Source organism: Lepisosteus oculatus, chromosome 5 (genome assembly GCF_040954835.1).
Source record: "Lepisosteus oculatus isolate fLepOcu1 chromosome 5, fLepOcu1.hap2, whole genome shotgun sequence".
NCBI lineage: Eukaryota > Metazoa > Chordata > Actinopteri > Semionotiformes > Lepisosteidae > Lepisosteus > Lepisosteus oculatus.
Window position 1 is genome coordinate 7,242,439 of NC_090700.1, and position 27,821 is coordinate 7,270,259.

At 40.6% G+C, this 27,821-nt stretch overlaps 2 protein-coding genes across 4 annotated transcripts in view; one reads left to right on the forward strand and one right to left on the reverse strand.

Moving 5' to 3' along the window:
• cblb (Cbl proto-oncogene B, E3 ubiquitin protein ligase) overlaps window positions 1-879 on the forward strand; it is a 75,265-nt gene extending 74,386 nt beyond the window's left edge. For both annotated transcript variants that reach the window (XM_006628055.3, XM_069190001.1), the window contains one exon: window positions 365-879. In XM_006628055.3, the coding sequence (XP_006628118.2) occupies window positions 365-621 (257 nt within the window). In that variant the 3' untranslated portion in view covers window positions 622-879. The remainder of the gene's footprint in view (window positions 1-364) is intronic.
• Window positions 880-4,224: 3,345 nt separating this feature from the next.
• Window positions 4,225-27,821, reverse strand: part of alcama (activated leukocyte cell adhesion molecule a) — a 56,247-nt gene continuing 32,650 nt past the window's right edge. Inside the window, exons 2-16 of one of the 2 annotated variants that reach the window (XM_015341444.2) lie at window positions 17,504-17,610; window positions 16,959-17,178; window positions 16,443-16,507; window positions 14,282-14,369; window positions 13,847-14,020; window positions 13,008-13,132; window positions 12,615-12,747; window positions 11,688-11,800; window positions 10,834-10,966; window positions 10,425-10,546; window positions 8,508-8,637; window positions 7,556-7,585; window positions 6,661-6,775; window positions 6,215-6,327; window positions 4,225-5,986 (exon numbers count right to left, since the gene is read on the reverse strand). In XM_015341444.2, coding sequence (XP_015196930.2) covers window positions 6,237-6,327; window positions 6,661-6,775; window positions 7,556-7,585; window positions 8,508-8,637; window positions 10,425-10,546; window positions 10,834-10,966; window positions 11,688-11,800; window positions 12,615-12,747; window positions 13,008-13,132; window positions 13,847-14,020; window positions 14,282-14,369; window positions 16,443-16,507; window positions 16,959-17,178; window positions 17,504-17,610 — 1,646 coding nt within the window. In that variant the 3' untranslated portion in view covers window positions 4,225-5,986; window positions 6,215-6,236. The remainder of the gene's footprint in view (window positions 5,987-6,214; window positions 6,328-6,660; window positions 6,776-7,555; window positions 7,586-8,507; window positions 8,638-10,424; window positions 10,547-10,833; window positions 10,967-11,687; window positions 11,801-12,614; window positions 12,748-13,007; window positions 13,133-13,846; window positions 14,021-14,281; window positions 14,370-16,442; window positions 16,508-16,958; window positions 17,179-17,503; window positions 17,611-27,821) is intronic. The other variant, XM_015341445.2, reaches the window with a different exon arrangement.

A 27,821-nucleotide genomic window follows, 5' to 3' on the forward strand; every position in this document is an offset into this window, starting at 1 on the left:
GTACCGATCACACTCCGGGCTGCTGCATGCACAGAGAGCAAGCCGATTAGAATTGAATGATTTTCAAAATCAAACCGTTTGCCATTGCACAGTAGATTTTGGACATTGTTGTCCGTGTCGGAAAAAACATAGCATCAGAAGTCAGTCAGTGTTTTTGTATCTCGTTCTTGTTTGCAATATAATTAGCAGTGCTTCTGGGGAAAGAATCTGCGCAATCATGCATGAGGTCCAAATTTAAAAAAAGATTGTTCAGTTTGCAGAATGTACAAAAGCCATCACGATATTTGTCAAAAAAATGATAAGAATGGTTGCTGCGCCTGGCTGTGCTGTGGGGCCTGGAGTGAGATCGCGTCTCTCCTTGCAGTTCTTGCAGACAGTGTACAGGCACCAGCCAGGCCGCCCAAACCGCTCCCTCGCAAGACCCCCCCAGAGGTCCACCAGAGGAAGACGCACAGCCACGAGACGGCCGCCGAGCATGACGCCAAAATCGCCAAACTGATGGGGGAAGGGTACTCCTTTGAGGACGTGAAAAGGGCGCTGATGATTGCCCAGAACAAGGTGGACGTGGCGCGCAACATCCTGCGCGAGTTTGCGTTGGTGGCCCCGAGACTGAACCTGTAGGCCCGGCTCGACCATCAGGGAGAACGAGGACTTCGAAGCCGCCGGAGGAATTTGGATGGGGGGCGAGAAGTGCCCTCGTTGCCGTTCCTAGCTTTCCTCTGTGTCGGGTGTGGGCTAAGACGGAAGAGGAAAACGAGATGAACCGAAACCTCGCTCGTTTTACTCGGAGACTGGAGCAATGCGCAGCTGCTTGTCTTAGCCATAATGAATCAGGGTTGAACCGAAGAAAATAAAGTTTACTCCTCCTCGAACATTAAACCTGTGAAAAGCTTGTTGTTTACAGTGGACAGCTGGGTCTCTATGGCAGCCGTGCGGTTGGCTTGTTAGGGCTGTTATTTTGTTTCCTGTTGCCAGGCAATTGTCTGTTTCTGTGCCGTGGATCCATTCTGCTGCTGCCACAGCATTCAAAGCCCCCCCCGCCTTCTGTCCTCGCACCCCGTCTGGGGTTTACTGGCGGGTAGATCAGGATGGGCATCGACCTCTTTGTTTTCCTCTCCCCCCAACCCCTCATGCTTGTTATTGGACTTTGCGTTTCATTTCAATCGTCCGAACTTTGCAAAAAAAAAAACGGAACAAAAATAATCCAAACGCATGTGGCCTTCACTACTGAATCTTTTTTTTTTATTTCTGAGAAACTCTTTCTGTGTAGACAAACTCGTTTTCTGAATGTAGAGTGCATTATTTTGTGAAAAGGAGAAAAAGGATGTTTCCCGAAGTCGTCCAGTGGCTTAACACTTTGTGTGAAACCTTTTAGAAATGTTCCAAGTCGGCAAACGTGCTCTTTACTAGGGTGCAAAGCTGTGTGTGAAGCAGTCCTTTGAGTTGTCACCCATTAGCATTCTGATGACGCGTTGTGCAGATGACGTGCTCTTCTGTGGTGTGTCTTAGTGGCTTCGTCACAGCAGGGATGGGGAACGGCCTCACAGCCCTCAGTGAAATGCTCTTGCTGTTTTGCGACGTCGTGGGTCTGTTGGATCGCTCTCTGGCATGATTCTGCATGGCTTTTCTGCTGCAGACTGAAGTTGAGTTCAAAACTTACATCCTGGCAGTTTGTGGCTTACAAATGCTATCCTTTTTTTTTTGTTGTTGTTCCTCTGGAAGGAATTTATTTGAATGTACATTTTTTAAGAACAGTTTTAGTATTCGTCCATATTGCTCTCTTCTAGTCACTGTTACAACGAGTGGCCTTCCCTTCCATTTCCAAAAGGAAGAGTCTTGAATGTATTCGTACTGGATGGGAAAGGAAGCTGCATTTTATAGTCCTAGCCACAGACAGGTGTTGGTAATTGCCTCTAGTTATTTTGTCAGCTACTGGGACAAAAAAACTCGACCACAGCAAAACGGATGGTGTCTTCATGTGCCAAAAAATATCCATTATGCCGTAAATTAGTTGTAGAGGTAGGCTAGCCTTGGTTTTGAACAATACACAGGAGAGGGTGTTTTCTAAAATTCCATGATTTTTTTCCCCCAATTATTTTATCACAGAAACGTTTCACATGTTGCCTCTTTGCAAATTAAACTGTATGATGTTAAGAGTATTTTACAATGGAAAATCGAGCTGCATCTATTGAACTTCCCCACTGTGACTGGAGTGTAATCAAGTCTGTTCCAGGGCCGATTTCCAAATACAGAAGATTTGTTCCCTTCGGATCCAGTCAAGCTACCTTAGAAATGGTGTGGACTAAAACCCTCCCAAAACATGCATCTTAAAAATCAAAAACTGAAATGGCAGTTAACTGTACCTTGAACTAAAACCAATCTAATTCTTAATGCAGGGCAAGACTGCCTCTTGCCATTTGTAAGTTAATAAGGCTATACATCCCAGTTGTGTGTGAAAGTTATCTGGCACACAAATGCTTATTTTCTGGGAGGGCTTCATGTGAACAAGTTTAACCAGGATCTGAAAAGAGCCTTGGGCATGAGCTTACATTGCATATGCCTTGATGTTCCCTGTTATTTATTACAATGTGAATTTGCTCTTGTGATACCAGTTGCATTTCTTTCCTCCTGTGTTCAGGTTTTACAAAATGAACTTGAAGCTTTATTTTGCACTGGTTCTCTCTTTCTTTGCGTCTTAAACTTGAAAGTCCAAAACTGGTTTAAGTCCATCCTTGCCATCCTAAAGAAGGGTGGTTGATTTCAGGTTGCAGTAAAGAGGTTTTTCTTTGTGCTTTTTTTTTTAAAGGAGAAAGTATTTGTCAAAAAAATGCCTTGTCTAACATGTAAAACAGTGATGTGTGCAATTAATTTATATTTTATTACAGCATTCTCTAGATATTTTTCCATTTTTCAACAGTTCAGTAACCTTTAATCTGTTCTTGTGAAAATGTTTTATAAAAACAGTATTAACATCCAAAACGTGTGCGTGGGGGTCTTTCATTTTCTGGATGAAGAACTGAGCTGTTAATTTACAATTTAGGGAAACTTGTATTCTAGAGTGAAGACCAGTAGTTTTGTTGTGGTAGGCTTGGAGGCTTTTTCGTGAAAAGTTCCTATTCCAGACAAAAGACGGGCCTTGTGGGATTGTGGAATGTCCTTGCTTTCCAAGGATCATATCTTTCAGGGACAAATATTTTAAAAAATACTGGGGTTCTTCTGGAACAGTTTAATGAGTTGGAGGGTGGTGGCATTTGCAGTCTTCCTGCTTCATGGTCAATGGAAAAATAGATCCCTCTGCCTCACTGGTAAAAGAAATATCTTTTGCTGGAAAAACAGTTTTACCTTTGCTCAACAGGGAGTACAGGAAACCAGTTGTCATTAATGTGAGCCACTTTGGCAACACAAAATCCCAAAACAAATGAGGTCATTCTACTAAAAGCAGAGAAAGTATAGTAATCTCCCATTTGTTTTAGTTCTGAATTGGGAAATGTTGGCATTTTGCCTTTTCCATTTTATGAACAGAAATATCATTGTAATGGAGAGATGCTAACAAAAATAGCTGTATGTTAGGTTATGTTCTATCTGAACAATGCATTTGAAATGTTTTAGACCAAGCACATTCTTGTGCACAAGACCTCACATGGAGTAGTCCTCCTTTTGAATTCTTTTTGTATGTTTCTCACACATTACTCCAATTCTGAAAAAAAAACTTGGCACTCTATGCAGCAATGAGAGCTGCATAAAAATAGGTGTAGGTATTTGAAAACAGTAATACTTCACTGAAGTTTTTTTCATATCAGTGGCAGATTAGTACAGTACCCATTGAGGCAGTTTTATCTTAGAAAATGTAACACTCAGAATTGAATAGTGCTCTGTTCTGCCACTGACTATACATATTGAGTTAGCAAAATGCTTCCAGTGATGTCTATTATCTTGCTCTCTTTGTATTGAAACTTTTCAATGCTTCCTTCTTTGCCCTGGAGCCGAACTGAGGTGGAATAAACTCAGTCGACAATGGCCAATATGAATAAATGTAACCTTATTTTGAAGTACACAGGGTCTGGAGGTGACACCTGCATGTTGTGGGATTGAAATGTACACCCCTCTTCAAAGCAATACATGTCAGTCAGGAAAGGATTTAAACTAAACATCCAAATTTGGCACATCCTTGGTGCAGAAGAAGTTTACAAAAACACACAGGCAAAATTCCTCAAAGAACCCAAGTACTGTTTTTTTCTGGAGTTTATTCTTTTTCTTCAAAATGTACACTTTATTTTAAACAAAAGTACAAAAAAAACAAAAGTCATATTTACAATACTTGTATGGCCTTCTCATTTTTCACCCTCTTTGGTTTCACTGCTGACCTGAACAGATGTTTTAAAATAAAACTTACCAAATAAAAAAATGCATGAAAGAAAAAACTCCAGTACCAACAGCTAGCTTTTGACTAAAAACATTTCAGAACAGTAACTCGGAAACAGTAACTTAAAACTGCGTTTTCTAACATGTTCCATTTCAAACTAACCCTTTCTTCCATTTTATGGTACCATTTTGAAGAGCCAAAGTGTTGAATTTTAAGGGCCAAAATGAAAGCAGTTCCAAAACTTTAAAGTTGAAGCACCACTAGACTCAAATATTCCTTTAAGTATAAATATAGTACTGCCAAAAACACAAGCTAAGCATCCAAATCCAGTGTCATGACTGTGGAGTTCTTTCAACTATGTAGACGCACATAGTAATGTTTGGAATATGAGTACTGCCTTGTTTTGTCCCCCCACTCAAATCTAACCTACATATCATTGTGTAGGGGAAGGGGCTGAGAAAGTACAAACACTTAACCGTTTACATCATGCTTTCTGAATGGTGATGAAATATTACTAAAACAATAATAAAATATATCAACGATTATTGTATATTGTAGTGATACAGAAGTCCATAACGAGAGCTATAGAAACTTGTTTTTTTAGCAGAACGAAGGGCAGGAAAAGGGTAACAGCCTTGTACAGTAAATGCTATCAGCAGCTGTTTAACAAATCAAGTCCTTCCACGATTCCACACAGAACATTTTGCATCAGTCGTTAAATAGTGTAATCTATGAAACACCTAGCACAACCTCTAATCATCTGTGACAATGCAAGCGCAGCCATACCATAAACAATCATAGCCTTTAAAGTACATAGAAATGCCATAAAATAAAGAAAGGGGCCGAGGTCTCAGTTTAAGATTCTTCACGAGTAAAACAATCCCATTGTCTGCACTTGAGTTGACTAAAGCGCTTATGCTTTTAAGAATAAAAAGAACTGGGCAGCTTCTAACAATTTTCTTGTGTAAGGTGAAGAAAAATTTCAAGGGAATCCTAGAATTACAAAAAACAATTAAAATAAATATGAGGACAAAGACTTAATACAGACTTTAACAGTATAGGAACATACGTGGAAACAGCAGTGAAGTCTTCACTCTCCATCAAAATATACATGGTATGTCAGCCCAAAACACCCCAAAAGTTAAGAAACAATGTGCATTAACTCATCTGAAAATTGGCAAACAATTAACTTGAGGTTTTGTGGCAGCAGAGTCCTTCTACATGCCCATGAAATTCAAATACATATACTATAGGCCTAAATAGTGTACAGAGAATTTACATTTTGTACTAAAAACAAATGAACAAAAAGGAGAAACCCACTGAACCAACACAGTGTATAAAACAAAAGCATTCACCAGGAACACAAGAAAAAGTCTTCAGTGCAGACTTGAAGAAAACAATATACAACAATTTTAGTGAATTTGTCTTTTCTTAAAAGGCGATGGTAAAGTACTTAAGCTAATGCTGTACATATCTGGCTTCTTTTTAAAATTCCTTTTTTCCTTTTGAATGTGCTGTGCATTAGAAGCTTGAAGGATGGTCTCAATGTCCAATCAAATGGCTTTCTGATAAGTTTTTGTCAGACAGCAAGTCCAATGTGAAAGGCATCTCACTGCTCCTTCCCTACAACAAGAAGAAAGGCAACTGCTCACACACACAAAAAAGAACAAACTGAAAGAATCGCATTATTTAAGGCGACTGTTCGTCCACTCTGCCACACAATCCCCGAGAGAAAGGATTCGAAACCCACTTCACACAGCAGTACAGTAAATGTACCTCAAACAGTTTTAACTTAATCTGCATGAGTGACGTCAGAAACAAGGCATTCCGTAATACAGAAAAGGTCCTGACCTTCCTGATCACTCCTGTGTCTTTACACTTCCACCTTGTGATTGTTCTCTTCTAGCTTCTTGCTTTCCTCTGAAGTTCCAGCTTCTTTCTCTCCCGTCTTCCAGCTTCCTTGCCTGAAAGAGAGCTCACACCCTTTAGTCCTCTCGGAATTTTCTCCTCCTGATGCTCCATCGTGTATCAGGATGTAGGACAAATCGAAACTTCAGACCTGAAGCATGTGAACTCAAATCTTACAAAAGTTCAACTAATGCTAAGCTGCGCCCTACCAAGAACAAAATATTAAAAGTTAAATAAAAATAGAAGTATTCCTCCTGAGAATAAAAGCTGTAAAATCTTAATTCCAGTTAATACCAGTATAGTTAACCATGTTACCATTTGTTTAACTTATCTGTAAAGATGCACAAAAAGTACACTTTGCAAGCTTGCCAAGATAACTTCAAGCTTACTTTGATTTCTTCATGTAAAGCCAGTAGACCAGCCCAACAACAAGAGCTGCCAGAATCAGCCCCACCACGATGCCCACAATCAGCTTGGCCTGGTCGTTTGTGTCTTCTGACATGTCTGCAAACGAGTCGCACCCATTAGAAACACGGTGAATACTGTCCTGAAAGGAGCCTTGAACATGCTGCTGGGTACTGGTCTCTTTCCCTTAAGAAAGCAGCAATTTGAGACTCGCTGGAATGGCATCATGGCAAGCTGAATGAGTCAACTCCATGAACAGTCAAACATTTCAAAAGGAGACATTCAGAAAAACAACATTCAGTAACAACTACTGACGTTATTACGCAATCAAAAATATTGAATGTAATGGATTATCGAAGATGGCAAGTGGCAAGAAATGTTTAAAGCAACATACTGCATTCATAATGAACAATGTACAAATGTATGTCCAAACCCTCCATTGTTTAGAATATTCACTGTATCCGTTTTCCCCTCTTACCAAAACAGTTGGGCATCACTTTAAAAAAAAAAGATGTCTTATGAAACTGAAGGGTTTGTCAACATGTCGGGCTGCTAGGCACTTTCAAATCAACTGGACACCAGTGGTGACCTCCTTAATTGGGATACTTTTAATTAAATAGTAATGCCTGGCACACTGTAGCTTACCATCTTACTGCTGTCTAGAATCTGACAACAGTTGTACTCAGTGAATAAAAATGGATATTTCAACCTTTTTCCATGTTTATTATGTAGTAAGGATTTCATGCCATCTTTTATTACAGTTCCTGGAACTTTTGATAGATTACAGATCGCTTTCTAATTAAGATGTAACCTTTCAGCACAGGCACATTATGCATTTCAGGGTAAAAAGAAAAACAAAAATTAAAAAAAAAAACTTACCTGATTTTTCTTCCTCATCATCATTAATTACTGAAATAAGATATAAAATGAAATTAACTTCCAATCGATAAAATAAATCATGCATGCATCATCATCAGCTGTGGATTTAAAAACCGATCTGTAATCAGCAAAGTGTGGCTTGAATTATTAACAGATTTAAAGCAAGGCATTATTTAAAAAAACCGGCTGCGTTTGTCCCCGTTTCACCCAGGGGAAAAACACCTTGATGTGTCAGCCAGAATTCAAAAACTCGGGCATCTGTAAGCTTTTTCACGAACAAGGCAGTTCTTGGAAGTGGTTGGTAAAGAGTAGCAAATGAAAGCAAGGAGGCAGAGGGGAGAAACAGCCCAGCATCCCGGCACAGACAAACGAGAGATTACAGAAACAAAGCAAGAGACCTGCTGGTATGAATGAGTGTGCAATAGAATTAAAAGCAGCGTCGCTGACCAATCAGTTTATTACCCTTAATAAATTAGAGAATCACCTAATGTCAGAGTTCAATTACTCACATCTGCAACTCTTAGTCTTCAATGTACAAGAAACATTGAGTACAGTGAATGCCCCGTTTTGACTCGTACATATTTATTTTGATGGTGCTGTGCTGCACCAGATTGTTTATGTACAGTATGTACTCAAGGTGATTTAACAGCCACAAGAAAAAGTGCGCAAAATGAAAATGGATGACTCGGATTGAAAGAAGCTGTTGAAGACCATTTGATGCCCCCAAGTAGCTCCAGTGTTGGTGCGCCATGACACACCCTGTCACAGTACAGGCCCATTCTGCCAGCTCAGTGCTATGAGAAGCCTCTACAGGACGGTTTGTGGTGAGCTGGCTGTTTTTGCAAGTCTACCGGGCTGACATCAGGCTTTTCCTTCTAGCCATGGCTGCTGTTGGGCTCTTGTGAATTTCACCAGCCAAGGGGAACACACTTGGAAAGGGGCAATTACTTACAGGAAGAGACGTTGATGGACCGCTCGTCTTTTCCCAGCTTGTTTGACACTGTACAGGTGACAGTGACGTTTCCCAGGGGGAACATGGTGATAGTGTGGACGATTCTCCCATTGACATACCTCTCATTCTCCTGCAGATTAACAGACACACAGATACGCATCAGCACCAAAGGAGAGCTCCAGTGTCTGCTTTAGCTCACATTCTGTACAGTCAAAATGAAAAGGACACAGAACTTCTTTTTTAATGCCAAGTTTCGTATCAACTGTTGTAAATGTATAACCAATTTAAATGAAGGTCAGACTCAACAGGTAGCAAAGCCACTGCTGTCTACTTTTATGGAAATGATGATGTACCACACTGTATAAATACAGAAAAGCAAGAGAACAGTGATCGCAGGACTTAAACAAGTTAAGAGTAATGTACCCAAGCATCCACCAGAGGGCACTCAAGATCTTATGTTGTTTTCTAAAAGGCCTAGGGTTCAGGATTGCTTTTTCCATTTCAACTGTTCACCACACCCAGTGCTGGCCAAACAACCCAGAGGTCTTCTGTTAATTTCAACATTATGAAACCTTAATTACAACTTCCACTTCCACTGCAAAATGCACTGATTTTTGCAAAGTATATTTAAAAACATTATAGGACACCTGCTAGCACTACTCTGTGAATCCCTAATTTGGGGTTTTGAAAATCATTTGGACCTCATTACCAGCTTTGCCACCCTTATTGTACAGGTGAAAATGCTGAGAAACATCACTAGCTGTTCCCCCCACAGCAAATCTGTAACAAATCAGCCCAGCCTCCCTCCACACTGTTGTTCAGGGGGTGAATGGAGTGACCCTCACGATTCACTGCTTTCATTTCTGCATTCTCTGAGCCGAGTCACAGAAAGGAAGTAGACTTGTGGTCCACAGAGTGAACTGACAGCAATACTTCTGCTTATCTGGTCTTATTGTGCCTTTGACATCAAAACCGCCACAAGAACTTAAAAACTAAAAAAAGCTCTGACTACCTATGTGAGTCTGCTCATTTCACTAAGAACGTCAAGGTGAATTTGATACAAACAACTGTAGAAACGGCATAGATTCACAACCTCAACGCTCTATCCAGAAGACAACATCCATTCAATTTAAGCAACAATCCAAATGCAAGAGTAAAGAACTAGTCTGCGAGTGGCACTCTTAAATGTTCAAGCTGAATGAACTGCAGGTTCTACCTGAAACCCATAAAAAGCAACAAGATGAAAAGAATGCACAGCCAAAAGTCATGGAGGTGGCATACAATCTAAAACGTGGAGTCAATTAGACATTACTGAAGCCAAAATATATTAAACTGAACATTTCAGCACAAAAGCCTTCATTAGCACAAAATATTTGGTTCACTAAGAATCCACTTTATACACAAATTCCCCAACCATTCATATTTTCATGAGAGGGAAATACTACTTGTTTTAAATTAGAAAAACAGAAATCGAAAAAACGGGCTCACCTGAAAATATAAATTATATCCAGAATTCCAAATATCATACAAAATAGAAAGTTAAATGTTCAAACTGAGTGAACTGCAGGTCCTGCTTAAATCCATAAAAATATAACATACAAAAGCACAGACGAATGAAGACTGAAAATTATTTTCAGTAAACAGTTGCAGACCAGAGCAACCAGACCGCCCTGTGGTGGTGGTGTCCAAAAGGCAGATATGTTGACTGGAAGCCAGAGGCTAAATACGTCCATATAGAGACCCGTCTTCATAACACAGCCAGCATATTAATATTGAAGATGAATGCCAGTCGCTGACCTTCCATTCCGTGAATTAGCTACCCATGTGTCTTGTCTATAAGAGGATGAATCAATCTCTTTGCTTATAGGCTAAGATCCATTACTAAATCACTAAATCCAAGGATTCAAAAAAACTCACAGAGGTGGCATTGACATTCCATCGGACAGTAGGTTTAGGAGAACCTTCAGCTTCACATGTCAAGACCTTCTGCTGGCCATCTTTGGCCACAAGTTTGTTTAGCTTATAGATGTATGGTTTCGCTGGAAAAAAAATAATAAATTCGGTCAGTTTTACAGAACATGAGTCACAGCTTTATACTGAAGACACCAAGACTGTTTCCATAAGGCCTTTGGTTCACAAATCTGCACACCATATAATCTCTTTATGTGGAGTTTAAGAATGTAACCCGTTTTTTTAATGTGTTTGTCATTGACTGCTTGTATTGTAGGTACTGTAGGCAAAATGCATGGTCTATATTACCTTGAAACACACTGCTTATAGAAAATGTTGGTTTCCACAAAAGCAAAAGGCTAAATCAGAATTTTACCTTCAACAGTGAGGTCAAAAGTAAAAGTCTTCTTCACTCCTTGCAGACTAGGAGCAGAAACTTCACAGACGTAGGAGCCAGCGTCCTGGATCTTCAGGCTGTTCAGCTTGGGTTCAGCAATCTTGACGCTGTCCTGAAAGAGACGACGAGCAAACCAACGATTCACCACCGTAACAAAATCCTGCTGCACTTCCAGGCTGCAGAGGTGCTCTTGGGGACAGAGTACATCTTATGATATAAAGAAACTCCCAAAGAAGGCTCCACAGCCAAAACGTTGTTTCTTTTCACCATGGAATAAACCTTTACTTGTTCCTTTCCAGCCTACGCATGCCGACGCAGCTCCCTACTTGAATTACTTTCTTAAGACTTGCCCACTACTGGTCTATCTTAATTGCTTAAATGGGCAACTCCAGTCGGAAACGTACCATAGCCTACAGGGCTGGTTCTCATGCAACATGTGATCTTATTCAGATTAATTAAGTCAAAAGACCTGTTTTTTTTTAGTACTAATTAACCACTGCTTGAAAAGTGGCCTGTAAAATCCTTAATCACGCCAGACCCCATGGGCCTGAGGGTCTCATTTATACAAAATATAATAGCTAGGAGAGAGATGTTGAAAACCTTCCCCTGCGCTGTGGGTGCAAATGGATTGATGAAGTGTCACTTTTCTACCTCGTTAAACAATGGTCTTCATTGTTTATGATGTGGTTCAATAAAAAAATACCCGAAAATATATTCCACTGAAAGTAGCTGATGTACACTGCTCACAAACTGTACTACTGTTTTAGGAGTACACTGTATCCCCCCCACCATCTATACTAAGGGTGCTTAATAACATTCTGGTTTGCTCCTACCTTCATCCAAGAAACTTTCACCTCTGTAGAGGATTGTTTCACCAGTGTCACATTTACACTTTCACCAAGCATTCTGGTGATCTTCCCTGTAGGGCTCAGGCTTGCATCCATGTCTGAGGAGAAAAGAAAAATAATTATCAGCTACTTACACTGTTTTTAATTAAACCAATCCAACACTTTCAATTTTTTAAGGGAAAATTCATCAAAGTGTCGCAGACCTCTGCTTATGTTTCACGTGTCAAAGTTTCTCAGTTTTCCCCCCATTCAAATTTTTGGGATTCGGTCACAAAGGCTATCAAGCTAAATTCATTTTGTACTGAAGATGCGTTCCAGAAGCTTCCAGTTACCCACTGACAGAACAATATTAAGTTAGCTTTGTGCATCTCGATACAATTTTGGTTTTATGATATTGAGCAGACGCACAGCTGTGCAAAGTCTTCACCAAGTGTCTACACAACAGAATTATCTGCATTTTCCAAGAGGCTGCAAGGAGAAAAAGGTCCAAACATCCCCTCCCCAGAGTCTGTATTATCGATCGTCCTCCTTCCAATCCCTTTTTAAGACACTCTCCTTTAAATCATGTTCTTAATTAGTTTGCAGTCCAAAATTCTGTAAATAGTGAAAAAAACGAAACCTTCCTGTAATTAACCTTCAGTAATTAAAACGTCTGGAATCTATCCACCTGTTTTCTGTATGGGAACAGAGCAACATTCAATATTTTGAAAACAGCTCGCCTGGTCACTGAAGAATGATTCACTGTGTAGACAATCTATTGAAATTCAGAAAAGCTCAAAATAAGGGCAGAAACTGCATCTGATGAAGTAGGTGGTGGGTGGGGTTAGTTAATCCTAGGCTCTAAATTTCTGTATCCTTTCCTGTTTACTTCCCTCTAAACCATCAATCAAGCAGCGATCAACGCTAACTCACAGTGCACAGTGATGTTGGCCGAATCCAGAAGTTTGTCGTCGTCAACGAGAGAGCATTTGTACTCTCCGCTGTCATCTCGCCTCACGCTGGTCACAGTGTACGTGTTCGAATTCTGCACGGTTTCTTTCTTGCCCTGTGTCGACAAAACGCAATGAGGAATTTCAAATACAACGCCACGCAGGTGGAGGGTTTTTTTTATCAGCGTGAGAAACTGCTTTCAAGGTCTTTCTGAAGCACAAAATTACCCTAAACTGACATCTGCTGTTCAAGTAACAGCTTAACCCCCTAAAGCCGATACCACAGCCTCCGTGCCAATGTGAAAACACGTAACGACTGTGCTCAAAATAATAATAAAGATCCCATGGGCAGAATAGACAAAGAAAGGGAGCTTGCCTTAACGTAGAAGCTGTAACTGCTAGGAGGGGGGTTTCCATCAGCAGAGCACTTCAAGGTCACATTGTCCCCCTCCTTGAACGGACCTTTACTCAGCACTTCAATGTTGACCTTCTCCGAGGGATCTGCGAAAAGACCATTTAAACATGAAGCGCGACACGGGACTGAGACACTTCAGGAATTTCTTACCAACCTGCCCAAGCACTTTTCGGACGCTGCCTTCATGCACAGAAAGACAGCCTTCGGCCTCCGAGCATACTTTTTACCAGTCATTTCCTGTACATCTCTTTTGAATGCAGCAGTGGAGCGAGTCATATTGCTTCTGCACCCTGAGGCGCTACACAATGCTGCTTTCAACCTTCAGTAAGTGCTGTGCCAGACAGACTAAATTACCCACATTGTATCAGGCAAGAGTCAAAAAACCCATAGATTTCTGATAAGAACAATTCTGACGGCCACCTCAAGGCAAAACGGCAGGAATTCCATGGACACACAGCGGCGGAAGTCGAGAACAGAAGATCAGGAACTCAGACAAAGCAAAGACCTTTTCCTCACATTTCATCCTCCACCATGTTCATTAGTTTTACAGAAATGTCATTTGTCATTACTTGATCATTATACCTCAAAGCCAGAATAAGAGACAGAATGTTTTAAGTAAGGAAAGATGTTACCAGTCAGCTAATTTATCGCCAGAACATTCTCGCCAACCACTACAGGAAACTACTAAATCAATATAAAGAACACCTGAAGCAACTATGCAGTCAACTACAGTCTACAGCACGTGATTGGTCTACTAATCCGTGCACCAGGCTTCTGCGAGGTTACTGAAAGCTACTCACAGTGAATGACGAAGGTCTCGGCACTGGACACTTGATCAGGCCCCAGAGAGTGCTGTACTGAGCAGGTGAACTGGGCTCCCACATCGCTTTTTGAAGCTGTGTATTTCAGCTTGGAGGAAGTGCTGGACAGTCCTGTCGTGGGATCTACGGTCACGTCGTTTGTGATGACAATAACTACACACACAGGGGAAAAAAGCAAAATTAAAAACAATTCATACAATGCCATGTACACCTTTTAAAATATGTTGTCAATTCCATGGACGGTACTTAATGAAAAGAATTGCAGCGACAATGTTACATTTTTTCATGCTTGTACTGATAATCAGAAAAAGGTTATCAGTAGAGGTTCCACACTGCTTGTTAGACAAGAAAATGCTGGCCAAGCTCTTGGAATCACTGCCTGAAGAAACATTACTGGGCAGCAGATTGACTTACACTTTCCATCCGAGACCAGAGGGCTCCCGTTCTTTGACCACGTGATGTTCCCTGCAGGATTACCAGCTTCTGTGACACAGTCGCCCACCTGGAAAAGAAATCAGACACTGAGGCAGCAGTATAACCAGGCTGACAGGCGATGAGGGAGAAAAACCCACCGCACTGAAGTTTTTGACAAAATAAAACTTGCCTCTTTTAAAATGGTTCTGCTGAGCTTGAGGCATAAATGTCACCATCTTATTCTGTGCATTACCTCTGTTTTCCCATCCGTATGTTTCATCTTTATAATGAAAGAAGCAATAAGACAAACATTACCTTTTTCTAAGATACTACAGTTGTGCGATATTCCTCATGTATTATACCACAATAGCAATGGTAACCTCAGGATAAGTCGATTTCTTTCTTGTACATTCATATAAATGTCTTTTAATTATAGCTGATGCTGAAAATCCATCTCTCTCCTCCATGAATACCACCACATGGGAAACCCATTAAAAAAAAAACACCGAACTGACATGTCACCACTTAGTTAGGGGAATTGGTAACCAGAGGTTCTTAAATACAAAATATATCTTTAATGATCTCACCAAGATGACTAGACCATGATTACATTCTAGCAGGTACCTTCACTAATGATGACAGGGCTGCTAATTTTCAATAAAACAGAAACACTATCTCCTAAAAGTCTCAACTAGCCCTGTAAAACTATATGCTCAATATGGTCGAACAGCAAAACATGCCAGTGTATTATTCTCTTCATCCTCTCCAAGACAAATGGATCTGCAAAAACCCTATTACAGGAAAACCTGAAGCTGCATTAATAAAGATGTGACAGGATTAGGTTCACTATGACTGAACACAAGTGCAATTCCTTTTGCAGAGTGGAGAACCATCTACAGGAAAGAATGTTCCCATCGGTGAAATGCAATAACACGGACATTTTAATGCACAGCTGGAATGATACATTAGCCCAAGTTTTAAGGGTGGCACAGGAAACTGAGCCTATTCATAAAAAGGTAGAAAAGCAGAGTGAGGAACCTGCTGCAGTGTCAGCATCAGATAAACTCCAGGGTCTCTACAAGGAATGGGCCATAATATAGAGATCACAAGTTTTGTGACTTAGCAACAGATATTTTGAGGAAATTCTACAATGTACTTTTCAATGTCACCCATTCAATAAGTGTTTATTGTATTTTTATACTCTTTTCTGGACCCATAAATTACCGCAATACGATCTCAATCAAACCCTTGCATTTAATTAAACTGCAAATATCAAGCCAAGTCCTGGCCTTTCAAAGCTGAAAAGTTTCAGTTTAATATAAACCGCAGGCAGAGACGGCCAAGTTCAAAACCTCCATTATAGGGAGGTCTGCTGTTCTTTCTCTGCATGTCAAAATTCAAAGGTGCTTCTGAGATTCCCCCTCAGTACAGGCATTTTTTTCTCCTTCCCTCAGAAGCAGAGCAGAAGGCGGCACTCGGACTGCAGCAGCCTTATCTGCCTCGAAAGCAGCACAACATAAAGCTAAATGGCAAACAATAATGAAAGAGAAATTTAATAAAAGACACAATGCATTTTTGAGGAAAAAGATGTATTAAAAATAGAAAGCCCAAGGACATCTTGTGTATTGCATTATATCTTGGTCAAATCTAAATTGAAAACATCTGTTTTGTGGCTGTCTCTGATCTCACCACCTTCCTTCTAACTGCTGGGATATTTGATCTCGCGTTCGAGTCTCCTTCTGATAAGCGGTATTCTCTTGTGAGGTAGCCATTCTTTTTAGTACTATAACCCACTTTAGCCATTTGTATTAATGCACACATTAAGTCTTCACTTGTCCTTGACCTGAGCACTTTATCTGTATTGGAAATGGTTTGCACTGTTCGTTTCACTTCTTGATTCTTTGATTGGAAATCTAGATGGTTTTTCCGTCGCCGCTAATAACCAGACAGATGCATTGTGTAAGGCCTTTTGAGGATGATGCTAACCATGAGAATATCTCGTGAAAAAATTGACTGATAGGAGGACATGAAAATGAAACATACAGTGACAGATTCCAATACTCTTTTGGATTCTGCTACAGTGCATTCTCTCTCACTTTCTCAGACCCATCAGCTACAACCGTGTGACAACAGTAGGTTAACAGTAATATATGCAGCTCACCAAGGTAAGTTTTCCATTTTCCAGTTGCTTGGCTTTTTCTTTGATCTGCGGTTTGGAGGGCAACTCTGCAAGGAAAGTAAAAAAGTAAGCAACGGGGATAATTCAGAAAAGACTGGAGCAATAAAATACGATATTTCTCATGCAATTTTTGGTACGTCGCTACATGTTCTTATAGCAAATATAAAATTACACATTTATCAGCCACTGAGAACAGAATTCAATTAACCCGCAAAACGCAAATCAGAAACCTTTCCAAAGAAGAAAAAAGAGCCCCTTGCTTCACTATTAAATCATGCTGTAGAAAGGCAATATTTTGCGATAGAAAATCTCACCAAGTTTTAATAATCTGATGTACGGGGGGGAAACATTTACACATGCCTCCACCTTTACGGGTAGGACAAGAAATATTCTTCAAGCAATACGAGACAATTAGAAGTTCAAAGGCAATGATGTTCCTGTTTATACAGAAATGTTCATTCTCTAAAGAGCAGACGTCAGAAAAACCTGCACACTTACTGTAAACCCGGACAGAGGTGGAGTGCTCTTTAGCGTCATTCATGGTAACCACCAAGCAGGTGAAAGTCTTCTCATCCTGCAAGGTGGCCTTGGTAATGCGCAGGCTGAAGTTCTCCGTAACATTCACTCGATCCTTGTACTCATCCTTAGCCAGAATTTTAACGCCGTCCTTCTGCTCCTGTTTGGTCAGCAGGTCCCCTTCACCTGCATCCTGCGTTTCCTGAGCAATAAGGAAAACGCGTGAATGACCATATTCATACCATGAAGTTAATTCAGTATTTTACTGGGTTTTCAGAATGATGACAAGAACCAGCTCCCTTCATAGTGGGCACACAGCCGATCTGAGGAAACATGACCTCTCATAGTACCAAAATACTCTCTGCTAGAGGGTTTGAAAAAGTATTTTTAAAGTCTATGCATTTGTATTGGGGCAATAGCAGAGACAGGTTTCTCATCTGTGACTCATAACTCCGCAGACTGCTCAGGAAACCCCCCACAACTAATATGCAGTTCAAGTTATTATTGATCACCACAAAAATACTTACAAATTTCCATTTCACAAACATTAAGTCCTTTGGTTTGGGAGAAGCTATACTGCATGGCACCTCAATTGTTTCTCCATACAGAGCAGTCACCTTATCGGAACTACATCCTGAAATAAAGAAAGAAAATGAGATTTAAAAAATTGAATTTAAATTAAAAAGACAGGACTGTACCCAGGCCTGGATTGGCGTATGTTGACAGAATATCTTAATCCTCAGTAGTACAAGTCGATGGATTTCTTACAACGTTTTCAGACTAAGTTTAAACCACAAACATGATCCACATGAAATCTGCTTACAGGAACCAATGTTCTCTAAGGCAGTTTTCTCAAGATCTTTTTTAAACCCTAGCAAATTAAATTTACACAGTTGCTCTGGATCTCCTGCAACCCTGTATAGGACAAAGCAGTTAGGAAATTGATGGAAATGTGCTTACTTTAGTATGTGGGCACAAAACTAAACATTTTCTATATCTCTTAGAGCTCTCCAATACAGCCTGCCAGAAAGATTCATACATGAGTATTTTGAATTTACTGTAACTTGAAACCAACTCTGTGGTGCAGGACAATTGGATTTCATGCAGAGTAAGCTTAATGGTAGAAATGCTTCATTAAACAATGGGGACAAAAGGAAGATAAAAGGAGCTGCTGTTGCAGTTATCCATTTTTCTCATTTCCAAAATGCTTTTGTTTCTCCCCACAGAATAATTAAGCCATCCGGTAATACATCTTATTTAACATTTAAAGCCCCAAAAATTATTTCCCGCAGCAAAAAACAATTCTCTCTTATCTATTTAAACACTCAACAGTAGCACCCAAAAAAAGGTTTAAGCATCCTGGAAAAAGAAAGTACAGATTTCGCAACAGGTTTGCTTACATTTATGCTGGAGAATTTTACTCAGTTCATTTTATACCTCCACGAGCAGCTTTTTAAAACTGATGTAAAGTTTAGGTTAGAAAATGTTTAGAACCACAGTTTCCACAATGCCAACAACACTGGTCTGATCTGAAACTGCACTAAGAGGAATTGAAGAGTCCTGAATAATTACACAGCGCACAGTCACACGTTTAGCAGAGAGCTTTATACACAATCTCTAAAGTGTCTGGTTTAACAAATGATTCTTGCTAAACTGCACCATAAAAGTCAAGTTAAATCCAATACGTATAAATTAAAATCCTCGTTCACAAAAATAATTTATCCTAAAACTGACCCTTAAAATGGATCTTGCTCAAGTGTTTAGATTTCAAAATGTGTGGTGAAAACAGTGATGCAAAGACTGCTGGGACACGACTCAGCAGTTAAAGACGACTTGAGTTAAAAGAACCAGAAAGGCGAACAACAGCATTCACTCAAAACCATGAAGAGAACGGAAGAGGCTGTTGAAAACACAAGAGAAGGGGAGGCGATGTGCACCTGAAACAGGTGTTTAATGGCGTACACTCCCATAAACACTACGCCTTTGTACTGTACAGCAGCCAAGCTAGAGCCGTTAAGAACACAGTACTGATAGAGATCAGCCGAGCCAAATTCCTTACAAAACGCATTGGTTGTCATGTTGCTGTCAGGCCGGGCAGGACGACTGCACTGCGAAGCAGGAGATGCTATCATCACCTCGTCTCGTCAGGGTGTTCACGTGTCTGCGGACGAGTGCCTCCGCAGCTCTGGGCCTCCACACCCACAGCAAAATTTGTATTTTTAACACCAAGCCAGAGGGAGGATCGACTCAAGGACGCAAATCATTCACCACATTCCAACCGACGCCACTGTGGAGATCATTTTCCCCAGCCTGCCCCAGGTAGCAACACCTGACATAACCCGAGTGCCTTTACAAATCATCAGGCAGGCCCCTAGATGGTTTGGCAACAGTAAAGTAGAAAGCTTCTGCACCAAATGCACAGAATTTGCTCTAGGTGGATAAAAAAAAAAAGAATATAATGGGTTTTCATCACTGATACAGAAAACCTGAAAAAATATCAAACATCATTGTCGACAAGGAGGATCCTACAAGCTTCCAGAACTATTTATTTTTCAACATATTAGGAATAAATGTCATTTGATTATACAAAACAAATAGCTAATGGCATATTAAAGAATTCAGCGCTAAACAAAATCTGTGGAACAAATTTATGGAAATACTCTGTGTAACCAAATGTACACAGAGACTAATAAATCATCCAGTGCATTTCTGATAAGGGCTTTTCGTGTGGGGTGGTAGGAATTCATTCAAATGTCCAAATCAGCACAGTATTGATTAAGAGCCCATAAAATGAGCATCATTCACTACAGAGGACAACAGAGGGGACGGGGGAGTTAAATAAACAAAAGAACGGAAAGTGTAACCCAGGCAAGTTGTTCCTCTTGGACTCCACTTTAAATCAATGGACGCCGGAATTTAACAAGCCAGCCCCCCCTCACCTCCACAGACGAGGAGGATGTCAACGGCTGTCACCTCAAATACCCTCGACCAGGTTGGCACGGTGTGTTTCTGTGCCAGTCTGGCTGAAAGCAGGCGACGAGGCTTTGTGTGCGAGCACAAACACCACATGCTACCTATCCCGTACGTGCAGAGCACCATGACAACAGAGAGGCTGAAAGGCTACCACCTGGAAAGCAGCTGCTCTTTTCCCAGGAGTGCAGGTGGTGGGAAAACAGTCGTATTAGAACATGAAAAAAAAAATTCAAGCCTTTCATTGTGTAACTGTAGTTAAGCGACAACAAAAAGCAGCTCATTTGCCTCTTTCAGGCCACAGTGCATACCCTGTTGAATCGTTTGATGTTTTATTCCTACAGTCATAAACTATATATTGCACTCTTTTTGTCTAGGAAAAAAGAACAGTAGTATTTGACATGGTGTATACTGGACTGTGCACACCTTAAAGATATTTCTAACTTGAGATCTTGAGGGGAAAAAAAAACCATGTACTCCGCTTCCTGGTCAATTTACATTCCAGCTCCAATCATCCTGTCCACACCCATTAATCTTGGGTCCATGGAGGGCAGAGGGCTGTTATTGGATCTCTTATGCCAGAGAAACTAAAATCGATCATTATGCAATTAAAGGCCAAAGACAACAAGACTTTACCAATGTCAGAACAGGTATATAGGGACATGCTGATTAAATCCATTTTATTCTAAAATGCACCACAAAAGAAATGTATAAAGCAGCTAACTTGTGGGACTGAACATTTCAAATTAATTCCAGTTCCTCCTGTAGGCCTGTGTCTCCAGAATCCCAACCACACAAGCACCCCTGTATTTTCCATTTATCGCACAATTTGGATTTTGAGCTCTAAAAAATAATAATGCCACCGGTTGCCACCCTTTGCAAATACAACAAGATGGCAGTTTGAAAAAATACAGCACATATTTACACATTTCTCTGACTGTGTATTTAACCATATGGTCCCTTCTCTATTGTTCAATTCTTTGCAACCAAACTGCATGAAAGGAAGACATTGTACCAGTGCAAACAAACCAGTATTCGACTTCACATCAAAAGCAATAGATCTGTGGGTATTGCAGGGCCTCTATGTTCCTGTTCCATTATGGCAGGCAGACAGGCAGATAAGCTTGATATAAAAGGGATATTGAGCTGCTGTGACTAGGAATGATGCACAGTAATTTTATAGGATAAACATACAGAACAATAAATTGGACAAGTCTTAGAGCAATCCTGCCTATTGTACAATCAAAAAAGAGGAAAAGGTAAAAAATAACTGAAATAAAAAAAAATCTGTTATATGCACACTCATATGCTTCGGGACCAGCATCTAGAAGATAAAATGACTCCAACGCGCTTGGTTGTATATTTTGAGCTGCGCATTAATGTTTCAGACGCACTCCTAGTCTCTGCCTCTGTAAGGAATGCCAAGCATGTCCTTGAGAGAGGGCTGGAAAATGCACTGCGCAGAATCATCCCGAAAGGGAATTCAAGTGTGTGCAGAGGAACATGCCGCCTTAAAAAAAGACACCCCATCACACCTGGCAATGCCAAGACACAAGACTAGTGTTAACTGAGGCAAGGACAAGGTCTTGTGCCGTTACATGCACCACAGTGCCCTTTATTGACACCCCATTGCAACTGACATTGGATCACATTGGAGTTAAACCCGAGATACTTTGGAGCTCAATTTGCGCCACAGACATCATGGTGTTAGAGTCCTCCCTGCATCATCTCAGTTCTACTGCCCCAGCAGCTGTCTTGAACACTGCAACAGTCAAGAGTTCACAACGACATCCCCATGTGCTCCACCATCACCCCACGCACTCTCTCCCTCACAAGAGAGATTCTGTTTCTCGGCTCTCAACGTGTTAACCCGACAGCGAGCTGCTGTCCTCCTGAGGGCGTGCAGGCTAATCGCTCGTGGGATTGCTTGTGCTGAAGCCACTTTTGTCTGAAAATGCAAGTTAGGCAAGTGGATCAGATGATTGCAGCCGTCCCAGAACCAGTGTGGTAAACCCCTACCTTCCCAAAATAAAGACAAAGATCTGCTCCCTATTTAAAATGTCGATTACATTGTGTGCCTACTGAACGACTGATATCAAACTTAAAAAGGCTGCTGCATATCAGCCTAGTGGATATCTAGGATGACGCATAAAAGTCCAATGGTCTCATCATGACCAATTAATGTGCAAATCTTCACATTTCCACATTAGCTTTCCCTGGATGTGCCCTTTTTCCAATGCTCCCACCTCAGAGACAAATCAAATATGTATTCACTGGGGAAACTATAATTTCTTTTCCAGCACATCACATCACCTGAATGATCAAAAGCATGCCTCGTCTTAGCAAGTATAACCAAGGAAAACAAGTTTCTTTTTTGTTGTAATGACGGCTTAGGTGTCTGCAACATGAAAGGCTGGTCGCTTTTATAGGCAAATTTTTTACCAAATTAGCCACAAGGTTGAGGAGGGAGCAACTGTGGGCTCGCATTAAAAATTCACTTTAAAAATAAAATATACACCTTCCCAGGCTTGCAAGAACACACAATTGAAGCGTATGAAATGTCCTGCTTGGCTCACAATAGAATACACCATAGTTCTTGATTAGCCACTTTCTTCTTTTCAGTAGTTGCTAATTCAGAGATGCCGAGCAAAAGGGTAACCATTGTAGAACTGAACAGCCATCTCAGGCTATACTGGAAGCTTAATAAGATATGCCTAAAATCAATTAGGATGAATGAGACGCATCCCAGAATCAGGTTTTGATGGAATTAATCAAGCAGAGTAAAGCCTATAATGGCCTGAGTTATTAGGAGAGCATTTTCTCAATATTCTTGATGTGAAATTGTGTTATGAATTACTGCATTAGATAAAAGCGACATTTTGCATTACCGGTCCTTGTAAGGACAGGAACGAATTCAGAGCACGCCTCGGGCCAGCTCCTTCTGCATTTCCTTTCCAAGGAAACATTATTGCATTATGTCGCATGCCTCGAATGTTCATTGTCTGTTTACAGTAATAACTTATGTTAAAAAAATATTAACCAAAAAACACAATTATTAAAAGGAGAAGAAGCTGTGGCTCTTGACTAGTGGTATTCCACTTGGTCTTTTTCCACAGTACATCTCCTTTACAGCTGGACATCATAAGGAAAAGGTATGGCCACTTTAAATTAATAGACCAAAATAGAGCACTAAAATACTTCAGAATGAAACCTGAACTTCAGTTCAAGTAGATAAAGGCTTAAAACCACTTGAATTTGCAAAGAAGCAACTTATTTAAAAGTAAGGTAGAGCCGAAGGTGACCTTGAATTAAAAAGCACAGCAACACGGAGACAGCAGTTATAAAAGGCTTGAAGCAGCAGCCTGTAACCATGTTTTCAATGGTGCAAGCAACAATAGTCAAGTAATGCACCTACATCTGGCCTGCTCAGTACTTTTGTAGACATTCACTCCTTTAAAACACTCTTGGCAAAAGTGAAAATGCAATATCAGAGCATTATAAAACCCATCAGGATAATCATTCAGTTTCCCCCCCCACACTTTAGATTGTGTATTCCCTTGGATCTCCTAAGTATTATTCAGTCACTTATTATGCCTTGACATTTATTCAAACTCCTTCTCACAGACTCAGAGTAAAATATCTATAAAATATTATGGAAACCTCAGTGTATCATTTCAAGCTTGCTTCATGAAAATTCATAGTATCGAGATTAGGCACATCAAGAATAATCTGTGGTTCCCGAGTCAATACTAATCCGTTAGAAAGTGAGCCATTTGCTGAACTAGTTAATTGTTAAAATGGAAAAGATTCATTGAGCATATCATTTACTTCGATTTGCAGTATCAAGGGGGCAAAACGGAAAGATTTTTCATTCTTACGGTTAGTTTTTTTTTTAGTTTTTAGTTACACAACCGAAATTGATTGGTCTGTAAGTGCAAGTTTTCATTTCTCCCCTCCTTGAAAAAGGTTTCAACAACATAATTAGGTCTGACGGTGCCAAAATCCTAACCATTTTCTTCCGTTTTGATTCGAAAAGACAAGGTTTAAAAAAAAAAACATACTCCCACATTCCACTTTAAAAAGACAGCACATCATACCATGGCCCAAAACATGTTCTATATTAAGATCTGTTAATCAGAATAACAATAAACTCCGAATAATAAGTGCCTTGGCAGATAAGTTTTGAATGACGTTTGTTCTTCCTGGTTGTAAAATTCTTAGGGAAGAGTGCCTAATTTTAAAGAACAGAGCTTTGAATCTGATCCCTTTAGCTCAGCGTAATCCTTCCTTTTAGTCCAGCATTTTTAAACAGCCAGAGCTGGCTCAGTTTGCTCCCTGTGGGCCCAGGGTTAAAAGCCCAGGGGTAGACTGAACAAAGGGCTTGTGGCATTTGTGCCAGAGCTTGTGTGTATCAGGTGGCGAGAGTTAAAACGCATAGCTGTACCATCTGCAAGAGCCCACTGTCATCAACCTTAAGAGTTCAGCTGGTATCACTGGTGATGCTACCAGATGTATGGTAGTATCATATTCCCAGCACTTAGTGAACAATTGTACCCTATAAAATACAACTCATTCACCATATGCACATCAATATGAAATATCAATAAATGTCCCACACTGACAACCTTCGATATTGACAGACAAAATGCTTGTTTGTACTCCAGTGGGAGCTGGAAAGCTCATTTCACTCATACAAGTGTGGCCCATCTTTTCCCCGATTCCATTGATAGTTGAGCAAGCCTGATTGTGTAAAGATCTGAAATAACTTGAAACAAAAAAGGCTTCCAGGCTTCCAAAAATGATCAAGAATTAATGAGATTTCTTTTTGGATAAAAATAATGTAATGGTGAAAAGAACTTTGACACATTCTACTCAAGATCAGGTATAAAAATAAGAGGTTTCTGAATTCTGCATACAATTTTGCATTTTGAAGACTATAATTATGTCTATCACACTGTATTAAGTGGCAGGTCTGCAGATCTATCAGCAGACATTTCAGGTTTTGTTCTTAGCAGTCTTGAATGGAGTAGCCCGTTCAGCAGGTTGTGTCAAGGAAGTGTAAGCAGGGATATAATCATCTCATTGATGGGGAACAGAAATTACGACGCTGTGCAAATGCCCCATCAAAAGCGCTTTTGTTCTGTGCCTCTCGCAGTGGGTAGAAGTGAAAATTCTTTTTCTTCGATATCTACTGCCTTTCTCCAAGTCGCGCTCTCATTTGACAAACTGCTTGCAGTCCTGACAGGAAATGAAGAGGCAGCCCGGGAGACAATAAGAATAAAAACTCATCTTTGGGATTGGGGGGGGTGTGGGGGGAGGGTAAGGGGTCATCCCTAATAACGCCAAGCTCGGAATAACAGCTCAATCAGAAGAGCATGACGTAGGCTCTTTGCGTGAAGGAGACAAACATTTGCATTAAGTCGGCATCTGGGATGTCCACTTGTTTGGGGAGCGCATCAAATTCTGATTTGTGCCAGTATGCTAAAGGGAAAAATAAAACAGGTTCAATAGATAACTGGGACAAACTATACATACAGACAGCAGAAACTGTTGAAGAGATCATACAGTTTGGCTATTCGGATTCGCCAAAGAGAATTGTCTGCGGCCATTGCGTTTTAAAGCAGATTTCGGTTTTCCGCTTAATCTTTTGTGGTACTCCATAGCAAACTCAAAACTTTAGATAGATACTTTATTGATCCCGTGAGGGAAATTGCAGATTTGGCAGACGCCAAACGGTTATATATAACTATGTCACCACTGCAACCAATATCAGCCTGTTAAATATGGGCTTTAATATCAATTTCAATAAACTGATTTTTAACAGTGTTTACTAAACCTCTGTGAAAAAATGAACTTCAGCCTGCTGCCTTTGCAATTGCATACTGAAACAGCCAAGTCTAAAGTGCTGTTTGATTACTGAAGGCACAACACAGGTCTTCAGTAAATTCTGAACAGAAGTCATCGGTCTGGGTAGGCCAAGCTGCTGCATATGTCTGATGGCACAAGAAGGCTAATTAACCTATGCAGGGTTCAAGCACTCAAGTCAAGGGCTGCCACAGAGCCTCAAGTGGTGAAATAATTGACTTCATAAATGTGCAAACATCCTCTCCAATTCCCTGTGGCATATCCATAACTTCCTGAAGGTCCTCTCAACTTCCTCCATAGACCGCATGTTCTTCATCACCACTCTCCATTCCTATATTTTACAGGCTGATTAACACGATGCAGTAAAGCACTCTGTATTATTCATTTGTCCTTGTTTTCTCTACCCCCTAGTGAAATTCTCATTTTTATTTGGCAAGGTGAAGACACACATGATGAATTACCCTTGAAAAAACCCAAGCTGCTTGATTGTTGAGTGGGTGGCTAAAAAGATAGCTGTAGTTGGAAGCTAACACAAGATGGTGAATGTTAATCTGGAATACTTCCACTGCTTTAATTTGAAAGCTGGATTGAGATGGCCAATACGCAGCCTCTCCCCTTTGTAAATCCTTACCTGTATGGTTCACATTCCAAAAACACTGTACATTCATTATATCAATTTGTATTACTGCTCAAGCCACTTGGTGTTCTCAGGAGAGATGTGGCTTTTCAGTGGGCACTCTACAAGCACATTTTTTCTGTGTGTGTAGCCATTTCAGAACCCTTTAAACTAAATACAACTTTCCAGACAATAGAGGTGGTGTGGGAAATATTTAACACCTCCCCCCACCAGGTAGCAGGTTTAAATTCCTCCATCCACTCCCCTCCCCCCCGATAAACTAAATATATGTAATGGCAATGTGGAAAACGGAACAAAACATGGATGATGCCTCCATCTTTCTCTGTTCTCACGCATTAGTCTGACACGCCTCACAGTAATTTCACAACTGACACTCAAGTTCCATTCATACCTTAAAAAGGACATTCCAAAACGGTGACCTGCACGAGCTTGTCACTGTAACACAGGAGTCTTTTATTCTTCGTCAAAAGGGAGAAAAACTACAACGGTTTCCAAGGTTAACACAAAAAATGAGATGACGCTATTCTCCGCTGGAGGATCTGGCAGAAAACCTAAAAGCATGGACATCAACGTTAAAGAGTAAGAATGCACTATAATTGCCCCTGCCATGTCAAAGCCTGTTTCCCCAATAACTGCCAGCAGTAAACGCCTGGAGGGTATTCAGCAGGTTGTCTCCACTTTTTTCTTTGCAACAAACAGTACCCTCCTATCAAGCCAGATTCTTTTGCTCAACAAGATCACTAATAAAAAGAAATATCTAACAAAACACCTGTCAACTGCAACATTCTTGAGTCACAACATACTAGCTTGCCATAATGATGTGGTTCTGCCCAATCACTCTTTTTAATAACAGCACTGGCTCCACTTTTTTCAGCAAGCATGCAGGCAAATTGTCTCTTCAACTTGGCTTTCAATTATAGTGCAACAGTAAGCTGTTTAACATAACAGGCAGTGGCTGTTAATGGAATGCAGGAAATCAGTAGAAACACACCCCACATACAGTGTAATCCCAGTACTCAGGTTAACAGTTAAGGACACAATGGAAAACCAGCTACTATCTACAGGTCAAGGGATAGTTTCTGGAGAGTGGGGGAGGAGGGGGTCATATGCCTGTCAATGAAGCGTTATCTCTGTTAGACATGATCCCGAGTCACTGTTCAGGCTTTGCCTGAGGGCTGGGAGGATTTTAAATTGGACACCAGGATGACAAAGGTGCTGCTAGAGACCGCGGACACATTCCAAAAGTTTGAGCTGAGTTTAGGCCGCGGCTGGGACAACGGAAAGAAACCGACCAGAAGGTGGCTTGAAAGGAGGCCAAACATTTCAGACGGGGAGAAACTGAATATATTCCTCCGTCGACGTCTTTGCTCCTA